Source organism: Oncorhynchus tshawytscha, linkage group LG02 (assembly GCF_018296145.1).
Source record: "Oncorhynchus tshawytscha isolate Ot180627B linkage group LG02, Otsh_v2.0, whole genome shotgun sequence".
In the NCBI taxonomy this organism is placed as follows: domain Eukaryota; kingdom Metazoa; phylum Chordata; class Actinopteri; order Salmoniformes; family Salmonidae; genus Oncorhynchus; species Oncorhynchus tshawytscha.
Genome location: NC_056430.1, coordinates 66,183,763 through 66,195,755, shown reverse-complemented (window position 1 = coordinate 66,195,755; position 11,993 = coordinate 66,183,763). Strand labels below are relative to the sequence as shown.

Here is an 11,993-nt window from a genome sequence, read left to right as displayed (position 1 = left end):
TGAGGAAGCTCTGTGGTTGAGGTGGCTGCTGCTGAGTGTAACGGTGCTACAGAGACTCTCTTCCCCATCACTTTCATTGGGCTTCACCGAACTGAACACTACGTCTCAGTGGCTGAATACAGCCTAGAACTTAAAACTTGAGTGTATAGATAGATTTATACTGTAATGATACATGATTTGAGCTTCCTATTCAATTTTCATTAGTTTACTATGCAGTTGGAGATTCAGGGTTAAAGTTTACATTTTGGCAAATCATATTTTGATATCAAATTCATTTTGAATTTGAGCCTGAATGTATTTGTTCAGCCTAATGACTTGATGTGAAAGGTTGACATTTGTTTGCCTTTTAAAGAACCTTATCTGGTAAGTTTGTATGAAACACTTTTTGTGTAGTGAGATTTTCACATTTTCCATTCTCGCCGTAATGGCATAAATTACTTCTTGCAGTCTTCAATTCCATCCTGCAATTACGATTAGGAGCATATTTTTGCTTTGTGCTTTTAGGAAATGATCATGTACATTATCACCATCTTTTAAAATCAAAGCTCTTTTGTCATCTCACCAGGTGACTTGACTGAAGACATCTTCAAGAGGGCTAGCTGCAGAGATTTGTCATTCCTCTTTTACTAGGTGAGTTTTTCTGCATTTACTGTACCAAATGAATTCAGCCAATGTGTTCAATCTAATAATTTATCTCCACGGGTGTATCTGCATCATACTTAGTTATGCTATTTCAAATGTCACCCTGTGTCTGCAAAATTACACAGTAGAAAGAGTTCCGTGTTTTATTTACTGATCCCTTGGGCAAAAGATATGAACTATTCTGCCTAGTAACACAGAATACTTCAAATGAGAAATATTTTATATCTGAAGCTTTTAACCACTATGAATCCAGCAGAGGAAAAATACATCAAGTTTTGCTATTTTTGGGAGCCTTTTTGCCCCTAGTCTTCTATCTTGTTATGTCTTCAATACTCTACCATTTGCCACCTGTAAGGCTGTGCAACCAGAGGGGAGAGAGCTCACAGGGTGAGTCGGGATAATACATAACGGTCTGCTGTGTTTGGTTGAATGTGGGTGGTAGCTGCTGTGGAATTGTTTCAAAACACTGGGTGCTAGTATATGTTGCCACAGTTTATGCAGCAATCCAACCAAGCTCAAGAGTAATGAGTATGTGCAATGACTTGCCTGAGGCGATGACATCTAGAGATGTCTGTAAATTATACATAACACACATTTAATGCCAAATAAATGACCTCCTTTATGAATAGATTCAGCAGGAAAAGCTCTGCTGGGAAAATACTCAATTTCCATTCAGTATATTTTGAACTGATTTCATTATGGAGCTTGTTTTTATGGTTTCAAAATGTTGCCTTGATAATTTTAGTGTCAGCAAAACCCACAGTACTGTTACTTTCAGAGTGGTTGTGTGACCAGGGTCTGTACCCAGAAAGCATTTCTGATTAGGTGTGCTGATCTCGGATCAGGTCCCCCTTGTTCCTGTTATCCTATTCATAATGATCTGAAAGTTAAAACTGATCTTAGATCAGCACTCATACTCTGAGAAGCTTTATGAATACGGCAGTGAAGTATGTGACCTTGTTAGTCAAAGCACTGCTGCCACCTGCTGTATGTTGGTTGATATGAATAACACCTGGACTATTCTGCCAATTGTCATGTACTCCATATTGCAGGGCCTTCTACTTCCCTTCCATTAGACTGAGTCTACAAAACTCTCTGTGCTCCTGCTGCTTCTCACTTCCCCACCATGCCTCGCTCTTTCCTGGTGAGGAGGGGGGGCTCTCCCCCTCTGCGCCCAAAAGCAGGTAGCCCCTACTTGGGCACGACCCTGGTCCCAGTAGGTTCCTCAGAAACAGACAAGAGGCAGGGGGGTACCCTTCAGGGACAGCCGTCACCTAAGGGTGCAGTGTCTCTAGTGACACACAATGAGGCCTACCCACCACAGCCATCTCCATCTCCAGCCCTCCACCCTGCCTCACATAGTCCCCCTTACCTTCACCCCACCAGTCCCATGTCTTCAGGTAGGTGTTGAACACTGAGGCTCAGCTAACACAAGCTCATGTACATCTGCCAGTTTTGTGTATGATCGTGCTCTCATAATCATTCATTCTTTAACCATTTTCATTAAAGTTAAGACTGAAACAGTCATGTGATTAAGACCTAGAGATCAGTGATTGCTTATAAGAGGGGCTATTAATAAAACGTATCAACCTCCTGCTATTCTCTGACTTAAGATGGTAGAGCTGGGCTGCACCACGACTCTCCCTCCCAGTTGAACCCTGGCAGCCCTGCTGAGGACGTGGGCTCGCCCCTCCTGGGGGAGACCCGACACAGAGGCTGTCCCCAGATCAGTGACCACAGGACCACTGGGACTGAATGTCCACTGTGTGGAAAGGTTAGTGGGTGATCCCAAATCAGTTTTGTTATTCTAACCCTCTGACAAGTTGTCATTGCAAATAATAATCTGTTCTTAATTGTTTTACCTGTATAAATAAAGGTGAATTATTAAACATCAACCCTCCTCTCCATCAAAAAGGTTTGATATTAGTGATAGAAGAAAGCTATTTTTGCTTCCATCATGGATAGTGAACAATTCTGACTCATTGGAATTACCACTGAGGTGATTGGATAGACCTACACACAGTCTTTTTATTAACCAAAGGTCAAAGTGCAGCAACTGAAGTCTGACGTGCTTTGATTCTCTATTCTGTTTCTGACTGGAAGACCAGTGTGAGGATTAAATCAAGATAAGAGGTCTATTGTATTTACTGCACTGCTCTCCCCTTCTGCAAATGACAGTAAAGTGTTTGTTTTCTTTTCAGATGTTCTTTTCTTTCTCCAGTACGGAGTCCCACGTCCACAAGTCCCATGGTGGCAGACACAAGCAGTCATCATCAGCACACTTCAAGACTAACAGTCAGACGTATGGCTATAGGCCAGACCTGGGTTTGAGCTACAGGGTCAAGGTAGGAATAACACACCTAATCACGCCAAACAAGGTCTGTTGCCTGCTACATTACATGTATAATGAAGGATTTTAAAGCAGCTCTGGGGTCAGGTCTATTATAATCAGATCACATTGTGATGTCAAGATGTGGGACATAAGTTCCATCCCACCTGAGAAGGCTGATATTGCAGGCATTTGTTTTGGTACGCCAGCTCTTACAGAAAAAGGGCATTATCATCATTTCACAATGTTATTTCGACCTCCATAGTATGGAAATATCTTAAAAAGAACTGGAAATCAAGTTATTAACTGCACTGTTCTACTAAGATATGTGGAATTGTTTTAAGGTCATAGCAAGGATGATTTAGCTATTTGATTTTGAATTTTAAGACTCCTTGAAGTACCAAAAATATATATAAAAAAATATTTTTGTCCTTACTGTTATTAGCCCATAAAAATGCATTGAATAACAGATTCACTACATGGAACAACAGATAATCCCCCCCCAAAAAGATCAAAAGGAAGTTAGTTCTGAAGTGTCTCTCCTATATCTGAGAGATTTAAGAAAGATCAGGAAACCTATATACATATATATATACCCCATATTTTGGGCATTAAATAGTCTCCATATATACTTCCATACATTTTTTTTAGCTGGTACCAGGGGGACCTTCAGACGAGTCTTGTAAGAGTCCTAGAGCAAACCATGTATGTTCGTGAGAGTCTCATCTTTCCATAGAGGGGTCAAAATAGTTTGTAGGACATTCGGAACACTACAGATGATTTTGCGGGAAGACCGATTTTCAAGATGTCTCCTGGTCTGACAAACACCGCTCTAGCTCTGTCACCTTTCACCTCAGATGTCTCCTGGTCTGACAAACACCGCTCTAGCTCTGTCACCTTTCACCTCAGATGTGAAAGTGCGACATAGGCGGATGCGGTGGATTGAGACGCATCCAATGCAAAAACAACATCTCTCTATCTTTAACTGGGGTATTTTTTCATGCTAATTAGATCAACATTAGGGAGTTTTAAGAGTTTGATGCTAGTTATAAACTATATACAGGAAAAAACACTACAGTAGACCATATACATGACTATATGGCCCATCTTATATGGCCCATATTTGTTTTTGTTTGGTGTAAATAAAAAATGTAAGATTCATCAAACTTCTCATGAAACTGTGAACCCAATAAATATGTTATTTTTTTACAAAATATATGTCCATATATGCTGTGTTCTCATGTGTTTCAGGAGCGTACGTTTGGCTGTACGGTGTGTGGGAAAGTGTTCAAGCGCTCCTCTACCCTGTCCACTCACCTGCTAATCCACTCTGACACGCGACCCTACCCCTGTCAATACTGTGGCAAAAGATTTCACCAGAAATCTGATATGAAAAAACACACCTTCATTCACACAGGTGAATCAATATGTATTCTATGGAAATAGGGATATTGTCTTTGTCACAGTCACGTTAGAAACATATGAACTATTTTAAATATATTCAAAATACTATGAGAGTGGTAGGGGCATGAGGTGCCTGTGAAAAATGGAGTGAATACATGCCAGAGTCCGGCGGGAAGTGATTTGGCCTTTAAAATAAATAAATATAACAGCCACTGCATGCCCCTACCACTCATTGATTTGGATTAAGTTAGCTGAAGTTTGTAGTGGCTGTTAAATTAAAGAAAACCGAACCATGCATTATAGTTTTTCCTGGCTCACTTTCAGGGTGAGGAACCATCTAACATTCAGTTATAAAAGAGTGAACTTCCCCTTTAATACATTATGTCCCCTCTGCCCTCCTATTCCAGGTGAGAAGCCTCATGTGTGCCTGGTGTGTGGCAAAGCCTTCAGCCAGAGCTCCAACCTCATCACCCACAGTCGTCAGCACAGTCGCAACCAGCCCTACCACTGCCTCTATGGCTTCCAGCGCAAACAGGACCTGAGACAAAACCAGGAGAATCACCGTACATAGACCTTTAGGCCAATACCCTGGCTAAGAGCTGATCTGAGCTCAGTTTTCACAATCGGGAGAACCACTGTACATAGATAGCAACTCAAACATCTTTTCATTATAAGGGGCACCACTGCACAAGCTAAACAGAAGCTGGGGATGGATGAAAGAAGGGATGGATGCTCCACAAAAAATTCTAACAAACATTTACCTTGACTGTAGTTGAATCCCAACTGTATATTTTGCCTACATATATATTTAATTTTTTTCAGTGTCATCATAGGGTCATATCTGAAAATGTGTTTAAAACACCTTTGAACTTTATTCCAAAGTATCGCTTTCTTATGTGTATGCATTAAAACTCTTTGTTGTCCACTTTCAGATTTGGATAACAACAAGATATTATTGTTATGAATGAATGATCATTGTTTTTTTAAAGTGATCAAACCACCTTGCTTTTTAATGATTTACCTCTCGGGGAGATTTTAAAGGTATGTCACTTTGAGATAAACCATGTGCCATGCTTAACTTCTTTTATCTGGAATTCTCTGGAAATGAATCATTATCTTCATTCTCTGGAAAGGAAAGATTTCCCTGGATTTAAATACCTGTGATGGGCTGAGAATGCCCCGCCCCTCTCTCTCTCTCTGTCAGCGCTACCCTATAAAAGCACAGCCTCTCTTCACTCTGCACTAAAACACCTGATCTCTTCAACCCCTCCACTGCACCACCAAGGAAGAACACACAGACACAGGTAAATACATCATTTAGAATACATGCTTTAGGTTTAGGTTTTAAATCACAATTGGCCTCATTGTGACTACATCCCCAGGCTTAATTGCTACAGAGAGAGAGTCGGTCGGGGACAAGATTAGCCTCATGGTGACATACCTGAGCAGGGATGACTGATGGCCCTTACAGTTATGTTGTGTGTATGGGGTACATTACAGCGATGGATCAGTCATTCAAAAATCATGTTAACCACTGTCATTGCACACAGAGCGAATCAATGCAATTTCTTATTCAATTTGAAGTAAATGTTTTGTCCTGATCTAATTTAACCTTGCCATAACAAAGGGATGTGAATACTTATTATAGGCACTGTGTGTAGTGTAGCATCCTGATGGTGGTGCTGTTTACAGTTGTCTAATATTTTAATTTAATTCATTGGAATGGGAATTCTCAAATCAGTTCTGATTTGACACCCACCCTGGACTCATTTCAAGACTTAAAAACAGTTTTAAAAAAAAACAGTTTCAATCGGTATACAGACCAAGACATCACAAAAGACGTATGTACTGCCAGTTCATGCAATGAGTGGTGACTGACACTTAATTTCAATTTCAGTATCTTCAATGCATGTTGTACCCTGCTTTCCATTTCCATTTGGAGCATCTCACCCTCTTTCTCTTCCGTTCTCCATCGTAGCAACAATGGGTTAGGGAAAGAGTGCTCCAGCTTCAGACACCGACAGCCATGACGACTGCCATGACGACAAGCCATGACGACAGCCATGACATATCAGGTGTAAACGAATCAGACCAAAGCATAATAGGTGTTAAGGGCGGTATTTAAATTGGCAGATCACCAATCAGGCTGGTAACATGATCCAGCAGGAGGGGCTCTGTGTATATAAATGTATATTTTATTATTGTGCAATACCACTTAGATTATGTGGCCCATCCCATATGCGATTATAAACACATTGATAGACATTTCAAAGAATAAAGCAATTACATGTCTATCTATATACAGTGAGCTCCAAAAGTATTGGGACCCTGACAACTATATATATTTTTTGGCTCTACTCCAAGACTTTGGATTTGAAATGATACAGTGACTGAGTGCAGACTAAAGTGCAGACTCTCAGCTTCAATTTGAGTGTATTTTCATTCATATCAGGTGAACCGTTTATAAATTAGAGCACTTTTTTTTTAAATACACCAGGGGGCCACCAGAGAACCCACAATAGGGATAGGGGGGTTACTACTATTATCAGGACGTCCATAAGTAACACAGAGTTTGGGAGCTTTATACATCTAGTAAAAGGTCATGTCATCTGGTCTCTTTGGGGATAGGTGATAAAGGGCAGGAATGACATCACACTTAGGGTGTAATTCACTACAAGCCCACAGACCCAACATGACCTCTCAACAACTGTTGCTTTAGCCACCAACTCAGCTCTACTCAGAAATAAGTTGGACTGTTCTTCCTTCAATGCCCTCCTCTGTCTGCTGCTTCTGACTTCTGGGCCTATATTCCAGGCCTGCGTCGGTCCCTTTGGCTCGGGACCTTCTTCCGCCACTAGGATCTCTGGCCCAGGCAGAGTCTTTCTCAATTCATTAACATTGGTCTGTGGAGTGCATCCTTCTGGTAGCTTAACAACAGGGAAGCTGAGAGTCACTGCTGCAAAGACACACAGACAGAAAGGGAAGCGGTGCTACATAGTGGTGGGGAACCCTCCCTACACTCACTGGATTCTTACCAATATTGAATTAGTTTCAAGAAACACCCTCCCCTCACTTTGTGCTCTCCACAGTTTAGGGGCAGCTCTCTGTCTCTCCTTTTCACCTTTCCGAATCATAATTTGACCTATTGATCCAACCCAGATTTAGAATGACAGTCCCTAGTTCTTCTCGTTGAGTCTATCACTCGAATGTAAGACCCTCAACTTAGCACACACTGGCAGAATGTACATTTACATACAGCAAACAAATATACAGTATTGTTAGGTTCTAATTATTATAGCAAGAACTCGATGGACACTATGAAAGCTCATACCATGTTTATTCATCCCAAAGGGTCAAACAGCTGTACAGACAAAGACATTTTGACACAAGCACTGATATTTAACCCTTCCTCCTAGGCTGAGTCTCCTCCTACACATCTGAACAAACATTGTATCTTTACTGCTAGTCAGGAAACTAAAGGATATGGGCCAAAAACTTTTCTTTCTCCCTTAATGTGACCTGACCTGACCTCGACCCCCTTCATCACCAGTCCATGTCTCTCCCCTTATCAATGCTGCCATGTGTGATCGTTTCCCCTGCCCTCAGCACATTCCAAGCTTAATTGCACACACACCATATTACCTTCCTCCTACAGATAACCATTAACTTCTAGTGTAGACCCTCTAAACCTAAGCACTCAATATTTCAATAGGATACCTGATAATTAACCCTATCCCAAGATTAGGAGTTAGTACCCAGAATCCATCAGTATGTGCTACTAATGTTGACATACATTATAGAAATCTTATATTTCTAGCATGAACTATTCTCATCCCGGCCCCATTATGACAGATCGGTATTTTAATGCATTTTTTTTGTTTTTGTTTTGTTTTTTCTAAATTACTAAAACATTGCAGTGTGCAAACCACCCCTCTCCCTCCCAGCAATCATTCTTCTGAAGTCTCTTCATTTTCCTCTTAAGATAGATTTACAGTTCATCCTTCCAATGGCACACATGTAACTCATGCATGTCAAAGTGGATGGCCCTTGATAATGTCCCCATTTCAATATCTGGGAAATAATCTGATTTTCCCAAGCAGACGAATCTCTCACCTGAGCTGCCACCACCATCCTTTACGGTCCATTCTGTCTTGGCCCTTTTCTGACCAGTGCACCAGCTGCATGAGAGAAGTTTGGACATGATCTCTCTGCATGCTCACTCCATGTGGACGTTCTCAGGACTCATGCCGCAATCCTGAAAAGGCAGTTGATAGCTTTGATTGGATGCTGAACACCAGTTTCTGGCTCGGACTCAGATCTCAGGTAGAAGTCGTGAAAGACAGTGAACGCCATTGTCGCCATTACTTTAGTCGTTTAAAGAGGCTGAAGCTCACACTGTTCTCGGTCAAATTATCCCTTCCATGCATCTAAATACCATCTGCGGTCACCTTTGCTATAACAGACCAAAACAGTTTCTTTTATTTCGGATTCAGGAAATCCATACCAACAATTTACTGTATGACAAATTATTACATTCCCAATATTTGTAATACAAATTCCTAAGACAAATGTCAAAGAGAATAACAACACACCATTAAAACCATTTTTGCAAATGGGCGTATATTCCCTTATCATATTGGCGACCTCACCACAGGGTCAGGGAGTTAGAGGGCTAATCCTTAGGGAGAAATCCAGACCATCCAGCAGACCCAATCTGGTGAGATATGTATTGATGCAAGACAAAAACAAAACAGAAGTAACAGCAATACACTTCTTCATATATCACTTGATACACTTCTTCATATGTCAATCAAGGTGGTTAAAACCTAAATCCATTTAGAGTAACTGTCAACCATTACCACCATATATTGTTTCCTTTTACAGTCAGGCATGTGAAGAAAATAATTTGGCATGTTTACCAAAGGGCCCCAGGGGGCAGGTAATTCTGCCTTTGGACTCCAAAAAAACAATAACAGTGCCTGTTAAATAAAAATAACAAATAAAATTAGAATTACAACCCTTGATAACTCCATCTTAAATTAATTGTATCCCATAAGGTAATGGTTAAAGAGACTAGAGACAGGTGTCCCTCATTTCAGGGGCAGCACTCTCTCTCTGTACTTCTCATGGTCCAAATCACAAATAGGACTATTGCTAAATTATAAACCTCTTCCTAATTATTAGTGTTTCCATATAACATTTAAATGTCACCCAATATTCTTAGCCTTTCTAGTACGGGTGATCAGGCCTCACCAGAATGTCCGAACAGAGTTCAGTCAACTCTATTAAGTGACAATTTCCTGTACCTCAGACATTATTTAAAGATATTTTAAACATTTCAAACATTTTGTGTATCAGGTTTACATCGGGGTTTTCAGTACATTTCTTATCAAGAGAATTTACATGTGGGGCGGCAGGGTAGCCTAGTGGTTAGAGCGTTGGACTAGGTTGCAAGTTCAAATCCCTGAGCAAATCTGTCGTTCTGCCCCTGAACAGGCAGTTTAACCCACTGTTCCTAGGCCATCATTGAAAATAAGAATTTGTTCTTAACTGACTTGCCAAGTTAAATAAAATAAATATGTACAACAAAAACTCTGACATACTTCAGAAAATGTCCTTTGTGTGCCCTTTAAGGTGCATCCTTTCTAACCTGTGAAAAACCCACTAAAACCAAATTAAAAAAGACCCCACACAATAAATAAAACAGAGTATTAACACCACTACGAAATATTCATAACAGGTGGGTTGTGTGTGGGTGCTGGTGTGTGTGGTAAAACGTAGTGTAAAAACAAACTAAATGGCCAGGCCTTTAACAGCCAGGTTCAGGTACATTTATACAGATTTTCACTAACTGCTCTCCCAAGGCAACAGCCTCGGGAAACATTTCAATGGGAGAGATGGAGATCCTCTCCTAAAAGATAAAATAAACATTTAGTTAGTTTTCACTTTGCTAAATCTTAATCAGTCTAAACAATTCAAAATTCAAATTCTTACTTTCCATTTCACTTTCCAATTAACTTCCCATTTCCTTTCTTTCTCACTTTCTTTGCTACTTGCACTAGTCTACATATGTTTCCTTCAATTCATATAGCCCTTTCAATCGCCATCACTGTCGTGTCTTTGGCATCATTAAAACTGAAGACTTGTTTATCAAATGACTCTCTAATTATTATTACGCGATTAAACTGATTAATCATGTAACTGTAATTAACTAGGAAGTCAGGGCACCAAGGAAAATATTCAGATTACAAAGTTATGATTTTCCTAACATAACTTTCAGATATCTTAATATCTGATCAATTAGTCTTCGAATTAATGAATTATTATTTACCTCACGTTAGTCTCATTCCAAACATTGTAAATCGTTGGTTATCTGTACGAACCCATTCTTCACTATGAGTCATCCATACGTCTGTCGTTAGAATACTTATTTTTTTCTTCTGGCTTATTATTTTTGAGTGAATGGGCTGCTTATTCTTGAAGATCATTTTATGCTGTGTGTGTGACTACTGTTTCTATCGGCTCTCTCTTTCAGCATGTTGCTGAAATAGCGGAGGCAGTGTGCCTGTTTTCTTTGCTCTGATGCGCACTAACTGTCCGTGGTCCTGAATGAATAGTTAGTCCTATGTGTGGTGTTGAATTTATTCCGCCACTATGTGAGAATGACTGCCTTTTTGGAACTGTTTCTGTGAAACAATGTCTGGCTTTTTCGGCCTTATATACCACGGTGGCATAATAATGCATTTCTAACCGATTTTAGAGTAGCCTAAATACCACAATTATCATAACATAAAATGTAATATGGCTTTTTTTGTCTGTGTGCTGTCTCGTTGAGCTGCAGCCCGAGGCACGGCTCAGGCCTGTTTGAATTTTGTCATCAGAAAGTTTCTTTTGTCTGTGTGCTTCTCCTGAACTAGAGTCTGCACTAGAATGGTCAGGCGCAGTGTGATCCTCTTGATTTTATTAGACGTATTGGAAATGTATTCCCCAACTGAAGGCCTAGGAACAATAGTCACAGTTCGCCGCTGCTTTCCGCAGTGCTGAACTGAGTGCCGCTGTCCACTGTGCTGCAGCCAGTGCCGCTGTCAATGGTGGTGAGGTGAGTGCACCTGTCAATGGTGGTGAAGTTGGTGGCTCTGTCCATGGAACTGGGCATACATGTCTTTTGTGCTTTTACTTGTGGCCATGTGCATGTTGCTGAACGGGGTGTCCTTCAGCCACATTTATGCCCATGCCTCTCATGGCTCCCAGTCCAGTTCCAGAGACGTCTGTTTGGACAACGAAAGGCCGGGAACTTTAGCAAATGTTCAACTACTTACTACTTTTTTAGTTACTTTTGAACTACTTAGCTAACCCTTCCTCTAACCCTAACCTTAAACCTTTTAGCTAACTCTTCCCCTAACCCTTAACCCTAGCCTAGCTAACGTTAGCCAGCTAGCAAAAATTCGTAACATATCATGTTTTCCAATTGTAAGTTTTGCAAATTCGTAAAATATAACAAGAATTGTAATTCATAACATACCATACTAGATGGGGACATCCACAAATGAACACATACCATACACAACGTAACATTTCATACTACATGGGGTGTCTCGGATTCATGTACAGAAAAATA

The 11,993-nt window shown here is 40.5% G+C and overlaps 1 protein-coding gene across 2 annotated transcripts; it reads left to right on the top strand.

Annotated features, from left to right (window-relative positions):
• On the top strand, positions 1 to 5,325 carry LOC112265258 (zinc finger protein Gfi-1b-like). 2 transcript variants are annotated; one of them, XM_024442401.2, is made up of 7 exons: positions 1 to 363; positions 566 to 630; positions 1,695 to 2,042; positions 2,256 to 2,416; positions 2,844 to 2,987; positions 4,223 to 4,388; positions 4,783 to 5,325. In XM_024442401.2, the coding sequence occupies exons 3-7, from the start codon at positions 1,769 to 1,771 to the stop codon at positions 4,944 to 4,946; spliced, it is 909 nt and encodes a 302-aa protein (XP_024298169.1). In that variant the 5' UTR covers positions 1 to 363; positions 566 to 630; positions 1,695 to 1,768; the 3' UTR covers positions 4,947 to 5,325. The 2 variants fall into 2 exon arrangements, with proteins under 2 accessions (XP_024298169.1, XP_024298170.1); XM_024442402.2 differs by having other exon boundaries at positions 566 to 2,042.
• The last annotated feature ends 6,668 nt before the right edge of the window (positions 5,326 to 11,993 follow it).